The sequence below is a fragment of the Chenopodium quinoa genome, unplaced genomic scaffold, assembly GCF_001683475.1.
Source record: "Chenopodium quinoa cultivar QQ74 unplaced genomic scaffold, ASM168347v1, whole genome shotgun sequence".
In the NCBI taxonomy this organism is placed as follows: Eukaryota; Viridiplantae; Streptophyta; class Magnoliopsida; order Caryophyllales; family Amaranthaceae; genus Chenopodium; species Chenopodium quinoa.
In genome coordinates this window covers 652,350-660,180 of record NW_018743262.1, presented here as the reverse complement: position 1 = coordinate 660,180, position 7,831 = coordinate 652,350, and the positions used below count along the sequence as shown (strand labels likewise).

At 42.0% G+C, this 7,831-nt stretch overlaps 1 protein-coding gene across 1 annotated transcript; it reads right to left on the bottom strand.

Moving 5' to 3' along the window:
* Positions 1-433: 433 nt before the first annotated feature.
* LOC110735324 lies at positions 434-826 on the bottom strand. Its single transcript, XM_021915496.1, has one exon. It carries the CDS (start codon positions 824-826, stop codon positions 434-436), a length of 393 nt encoding a protein of 130 aa, XP_021771188.1.
* Between the last annotated feature and the right edge of the window lie 7,005 nt (positions 827-7,831).

The window sequence follows — 7,831 nt, the reverse complement described above, 5'->3', positions numbered from 1 at the left end:
GCGGAGAGACTGCGGGGCAACCACGGGAAGTCCTTGGATTGGAGTTTAATTTTGCTGGAAATGAGGGCCACACCCTCTCCTTATCTCCCGAGGCCTCTCCAAAACTTCCCGCGCCCGCGGAGAGACTGCGGGGCAACCGCGGGAAGTCCCTGGATTGAAATGCCTCAAAAAGGTGAAGAAGCCCCCGAGGTCTCTCCAAACCCTCGGGGAGCCCTCTCCCCTGCACTCTAAACTCTTCATCAAACCCTTTCTTTCTAACAAGTGATGACAATAGGCGACCTACAAAACAAACACAAAACCAACTCAAAATAAGATCAAAAAACAATCAAGGAAAAATAAAAGAAAAGAAAGGAAAGAGAAATAAGATGAGAATTCGGGTTGCCTCCCGTAAGCGCTTTTGGTTAACGTCGTTAGCTCGACGTGCACCACCATCTCAAGGTGGCTTAAAACGAATCATTTTGTGAACAAGTCCAACAAAAACTCCATCATAGTACTTCTTGAGCCGATGACCATTAACCTTAAATGAAGATGAGGAGTTCAAAGGAGAAATCTCCACGGCACCATTATCATAAACATCTTTCACCAAGAATGGTCCACTCCATCGTGACATGAGCTTTCCAGGGAACAACTTCATCCTTGAATTGTAGAGGAGGACTTTGTCACCTACACAAAACTCCTTTTTCTCAATCAACTTGTCATGAACCTCCTTGGAGCGAGCTTTGTAGGTGCTAGCACAATCGTAAGCATTAAGTCGAAGTTCCTCTAGCTCATGAAGATCCAACCACCACTTCTCCCCCGCACAAGCTATGTCAAAATTTATCTTCATGATGGCCTACTAGGCACGATGTTCAAGCTCTACCGGGAGATGGCATGATTTGCCATAGACAAGGCGATATGGAGTGGTACCAATTGGCGTCTTGAAAGCCGTCCTATAAGCCCAAAGAGCATCATCTAACTTGTCCAACCAATCCTTTATATTCCTTGCAACCGTCTTCTCAAGAATGAGCTTTATTTGACGATTGGAGACCTCGACTTGGCCACTCGATTGAGGATGATATGGAAGGACGAACCGTTGATGCACTCCATGTTTCCTCAACATCTTTTGGAAGGCGTTGTGAACAAAATGAGATCCGTTATCGCTTATCACAGCCTTAGGCACGCCAAACCTTGGGAAGATGATTTTGTTGAACAACTTCAACACTACTTTGTGGTCATTAGTAGGGGAGGCAATGGCCTCAACCCATTTAGAAACATAGTCCACAGCCACAAGTATGAATTGATTACCATATGAAGATGGGAATGGTCCCATGAAGTCAATCCCCCAAACGTCGAACACCTCTAACTCAAGAATGGGTTGTTGAGGCATCTCATTCCTCTTGGAGATATTCCCAACCCTTTGACATCGGTCGCATGACTTCACAAAGCCCCATGAATCCTTGAAGAGATGCGGCCACCACAAACCATATTGAAGAACCTTGGTCTTGGAAACACCCATATGGCCACCACTAGGGTCTGAGTGGCACATCCTTAAAACACTAGGCACCTCTTCATTTGGAACACAACACCTAAGTAAGCCATTAACCCCTCGTTTGTATAGGATGGGATCATCCCACAAGTAATGTCTTGCCTCCCTTTTGATTTTCTTCCTTTGTTTCTTTGAGAAAGAGGGTGGAAACTCCCCACATGCTAGAAAATTTACCAAGTCGGCATACCACGGGAGTTCCTTCACCTCTATGGCATATAAGAATTCATCAAGCATTCTATCCTCAATTGATGAACCATCATCGTGAATTTGATCACCCTCAAGGCGAGAAAGATGGTCCGCCACAACATTCTCCGCACCCTTCTTGTCCCTAATCTCAATCTCAAAAGTTTGCAATTCTAGCACCCATCGAATCAACCTAGGCTTGGACTCTTTCTTGGCAAAGAGATACTTAAGGGCCGCGTGATCCGTGAAAACTATGGTCTTGGAACCCAACAAGTAACAACGGAATTTCTCAAAAGAGTGTACAGTTGCTAAAAATTCCTTTTCCGTTGTTGTGTAGTTCTTTTGAGCCCCATTGAGTGTCTTGGACATATAGTAAATAACATGAAGCTTTTTGTCTACACGTTGTCCCAAAACACCTCCAATCTCCCAATCACTCGCATCACACATCAATTCAAAAGGAAGATCCCACCTTGGGGCTTGAACAATAGGAGTGGAGATTAGGGCCTTCTTCAATCTATCAAATGCCTTCAAGCATTTTTCATCAAAAATGAACTCAACATCCTTTTGAAGAAGGTCATTTAGGGGCTTAGTAATAAGTGAAAAATCCTTGATGAATCTCTTATAAAAACCCGCATGACCAAGGAACGATCTCACTCCCTTGACATTCACCGGAGGTGGAAGTTTCTCAATCACTCTATTTTTGCTTTATCCACCTCAATGCCTCTATTTGAAATCTTGTGCCAAAGCACTATACCTTCCTCAACCATGAAGTGGCATTTCTCCCAATTCAAAACAAGATTGACCTTCACACATCTTTCCAAACACTTCTCAAGGTTCACAAGGCACTCCTCAAATGAAACACCCCCCACCGAAAAGTCATCCATGAAGACCTCCATTTCCTCCTCCAACATATCCCCAAAAATACTCATGATGCACCTTTGGAATGTAGCGGGTGCATTGCATAACCCAAAGGGCATTCTTCGATAGGCAAAGGTCCCATAAGGAAATGTGAAGGTAGTTTTCTCTTGATCATCGGGGTGGATGGGGATTTGGAAGAATCCCGAATATCCATCGAGGAAACAATAAAACTTTTTCCTTGTTAGTCTTTCAAGCATTTGATCAATAAATGGAAGAGAGAAGTGATCCTTCTTGGTGGATGTGTTTAGACGTCTATAGTCTATACACATCCGCCAACCCGTGACCGGCCTAGTTGGAATGAGCTCACCCTTCTCATTCTCAACCACGGTCATGCCCCCCTTCTTTGGAACGACATGCACGGGGGAGACCCACTTTGAGCTAGAGATGGGGAATATGATTCCCGCATCTAATAGCTTGGTGATCTCCCTCTTAACTACCTCTTCCATTTGGGGATGTAGTTTTCTTTGTCGTTCGATAGAAGGAAGGGCGCCTTCCTCAAGTGTTATGTGGTGTTGGCACAAGGCGGGGCTTATACCTTTAAGATCATAAATTGCGTACCCCAAAGCACCTTGGTGCTTTCTCAAAACACCACATAACGCTTGAGCTTGGATCATGCTCAAGGATGCACTAACTATCACGGGGTAAGTGGAATGAGGGCCCAAGAACTCATACCTAAGGTGTGATGGTAGTGGTTTGAGCTCTATCATAGGCACACCATTACCTTCTTTTGATGTGGCCGCTTGCAAAGCTTCTTAGCTTGAGATTTTCAAGCATATTTGCTCATCCACTTCCTCCATGCTTCCATTAAGCAATTCTTCATAGAATGCCACTTCCTTGCATGGTGTACCTACTTTGTCCTTGTTCAACAAAACATTCTCAAGAGCATTGTTAGAGGTGAGCAAGTGCTCATGCATGGAAGACACAACATGATCAAGTGAATCAATCATCATACAATTTTCTAGAGAAGAACATAGATACTTCATGCTTTTATTCAAATCAAATTCAATGACCTCATCTCCTACCTTAAGGAAAATCTTTACACACCTCACATCAATCATAGCACCTGAGGTAGCAAGAAAGGGTCTACCTAAAATGATTGGAATGGTAGAATCTTCATCCATTTCAAGCACAATAAAATCCACCGGGAACACAAACTTCCCAACACTCAATGGAACATATTCTACCTTACCTTTTGGAAACTTGATTGACCTATCGGCTAATTGCAAGGTAATGTTATAAGGTAAGAGTTCCCCTAGTTCAAGTCTTTGATAAACCGAATATGGAATTATGCTCACACTAGCTCTCAAGGCACATAAGACATTATCAATTTGCATCTTGTTAATGGCACAAGGGATCGAGAAGTTTCCGGGGTCTTTCAATTTGGGTGGCATTTTGTTTATGATGATAGCACTACAATTTTCGGTCAAATTGATAGTCTCCACAACCTCACAAGTTCTTTTCCCACTCAAAATTTCCTTGAGGAATTTGGCATAATTTGGCATTTGGTTGATCACATCGGTAAAAGGTAGAGAAAGATGAAGTTGTTTTAGCATATCAATGAATCTCCCAAATTGTTCATCCAATTTGTGTCTCATGAATTTTTGTGGGTAAGGGAGCTTGGGTTTCACAATTTATTTCTCTACTCTCACCTCTCTAGGTGTCTCAACCACAACCTCATCCAATGATGCCCTATCCCCCTCATTCTAAACCAAGGCTTCCTTAGGAATCTCCTTATCTTCACCCTTCCTAGGCAATCTCTCCTCAAGAACCTTACCACTCCTTGTAACAATAGCATTCACGGGTTTCTTGGGATCAAGACCTTGGGAAGGTAAAGAAGAAGGGCTTGCATGATCTTTCAAAGCATTAGTAAGTTGAGAAATTTGGTTTTCAAGCATTTTATTGTGGGTCATCATTTCATTAAACTTTTTATCACTAACGGTCATGTATGTGTTCAACAACTTGGTTTAATTCTCAATTATTTCTTCCAAATTGGTCCTAGGTGAAGAAGGTTGTGAATAGGAATTTTCTCCTTGAGTCCTTGAAACAAATCCGGGTAGGGGATCTCTTTGAGCATTATTTTAAAAATTGCCCCTCCCTTGATTGTTCCAAGTACCCCTATTTTTATTTTGACCATAACCTTGATTATGGTTACCACCACCTTGATTATGATTACCACTACCTTGGTTATGATTTCCATAACCTTGGTTTTGATTACCATAATTTTGGCTTTGATTTTGGCCACTATAACCTTGGTTATTATAGCTACCACGAGAACTTTGGTTCCCTTGGTTTTTATAACTACCACCTTGGTTATAGTTGTCAAAATTGCCTTGGTTTTGGTAATTCCTATTCCATTGACCTCTTTGATTATCAAACCTTTGAGCATTATTATTTGACACATAATTCACATGCTCACTCTCATTGTTATCAAACTCATCAACACATTCATTAGGACAATTACTAGAGTCATGATCATATGATCCACATGCATCACAAAATAAACAACCCATTGGCATATTATGTGAAGAGGGAGGGGGTTGAGAGTTAGAAAGAGTACATCTCCCCTTAAATTGGGAGGGAAGATTCGAAGCTTGAGAAGAATAAGAAGCGCTCTCCAACATGGATTTGATTGCGGTCACCTCCTTTCCCAAGTTTTTCATTTGGGAGGAAAGGTTGTTGATCGCATTTAGATGGTCCACCGAGTACAATGAAGATTGCTTGCTAGAAGAGTCCCTCTCCCCATCTTTCCAATCTCTATAGTACGTCACCACATCCTCAATAATGTCCACCACTTCTTCTTCGGTCTTGTTCATGATAGGACCCCCGGCCCCCCCATCAAGGCATGACTTGCCTTGGGGACTTAAACGGCCATAGAAGATTTGGACCACTTGGTATGTTGGGATTCCGTGGTGAGGGCACTCCCTTTGGTACTCTTTGTATCTCTCCCATGCTTCGTAAAGGCTTTCATTTGGCCTTTGCTTGAACCCTTGAATCAAGGCTCTCATGTTATCAAGGAGTTTGGATTCACCTCTTTATCTAGCCACTCTAAGGATCTTCCTATGAGAGAGAAGGGGAACAACTTGAGGCGGATGAACTCTTGGGAAACTTCGTTGACTTTCATGGAGTTGCAATATTTCTCAAATTCTTTAAGATGGTTCAACTGGCTCTCATTCTTAGCCCCACTATATTGCCTCCTCTCAATTAAGGTGATCGTGGTCGGCCGAATTTCAAAGTCATTTTCTGGTGTTGTAGGCGGAGCTATACCGCTCTCAAACCTATAAGCACCAGGTATTCCTAGGTCCTTCAAGGCCACTCTCGGATTTTCTCCCATGCCTTGCTCTTCTTCAATCCCTTCTTCACTTGAAGAACTATACCCCAAGGATCGATTAGCTATTCTTCTCCTTGAGAGAGTCCTTTCGATTTCCGGGTCAAAAGGCACAATGGATCGATCACGAGCTCTATGCATGCAAAACTCAAAGAAAATATTAGTAGCACGGCTACAAGTTTAGCCTAAAGAAACAAAATATTTTTGTATTTTTCAATAAAAATGAAGTAGACTCAACAACAAAAGATAAGCACCAATAGCATTCCCCGGCAACGGCGCCATTTTGACAACAGGAAAATGTATGTCGTTATCTAGTTTAGAGCAACTTTAATGATAATGCTAGTTTAGAGCTCAATCAATTAATTCAAGTATTCCAAAGGACAAACAATAGTAGCAATCAAGAGAGTTCAAATGCTATCTCCTATAGGCCAATCTAGTAGTCACTATGAAAGGCAAATCAAGAAGAATCACAAGCAAACCCAATTAATTAGAGCAACTTTCAAATCAATTGTTCATGTCATTAAGAGTTGCAATGCAATCTAGATTAATCTTATAGGTTGATCACTCCTAGTGTAATCAATCACATGCAAAACTATGTCAACCAATTTAATTGCAACAAATCAATCAATCAAAGAGCATCAACTAGAAATTTCCTTAATCAAACATGCTTCCCCCTTTCCCTAGAAACTAATCTACTCACTAATCATGGTGAAATTCAAGAACAAATAACTAGAAATTGAATTGATCATCATTCGATATCAAAATCTAAGTGAAATCAAAATATTAAACAATATCAAATTCAAATCCAAAGAAAAACAAGCAACAAGCATAAATCAAATAGCAAGTAAGTAAGAGATGAAAGAAGGAAGAGATTCTCACTAATATTGATGATTGAAAATGAAGAAATCCAAACTTGATTAATCAAATGTTGAGTTACAAATCCAAAACCAAGAACTTCTCTCTAAATTCTCTCTCTAGAACTAAGCTAATGAAATATTATCAAAAAGTTGGTTTCAAAAAGGAATTACAATTCTATTTATAAGCAAAGATGAAACCGGCAAATCCCGCGCTCTCTCCCAATGAATCCGCGGCCGCGGAGAAATGGGTACGGAACCCTTCGCGGGCTATCTGGGCAACACCCGCGCCCGCAGCAGTATAAACCCGCGCCCGCGGCCACAGATGCCACGCCCGCAGCTAATTCCCTGCTCCTTAAACTCAATCAGGGGGTCGCGGTCTCTCTGAGACAGAGCAGCCTCTCCAAGTTTCCCGCGCCCGCAAAGAGCCTGCGGGGCAACCGCGGGAAGTTCCTGCCAAAATCTGCCATTTGTGCTTCTTGAGCCCGCGCCCGCGGCTTCACTAACCTGCGCTAGTGGCCTGCTGGCAATACCTTGGAGAGCTCTCCGAGGCCTCTCCAAGGCCTCTTAAAGATCTCTCTAGCCAAATGCTTCTTCCTTGCTTGGTCATTAAGGTCCCAAGTTGATTCCTTTGAAAAGGTGATTCTCCAAGTACCTACACAAGCAAACAAAGAAAGGAATTAAAAGGGAAAAAGAGCCAAATAAAAGGAAAACACGAGAAAAACACAAGAACCATAGAGAAAAGAGGAGAAAGTGAAACTAAAGGAAAAAGGACCAAAAATAAGAGAAGAAAGCATGAAAAAGGGAAAGAAATAACCCTAAAAGACTACCCCATGAGTGCCATAAATCACACTCATCACATCTAAAATAAGCATTGGCGTTCGCTTGGTCATCCTTCCAAGTGATAGTGCCTAGCACAAGCGGCACTCGGATGGTATAACCTTTTTCCAGGGGTCGTTTCTTTACAAATCCCTCAATACCGCTTAACATGATATGTTAGTGTTTAGCGGAAACGTTATTATTAAA

Bases quoted from the DNA above. Each gene is read 5' to 3' on its own strand.
- LOC110735324 (XM_021915496.1), bottom strand. From the start codon at position 826: ATGAAGATAAATTTTGACATAGCTTGTGCGGGGGAGAAGTGGTGGTTG.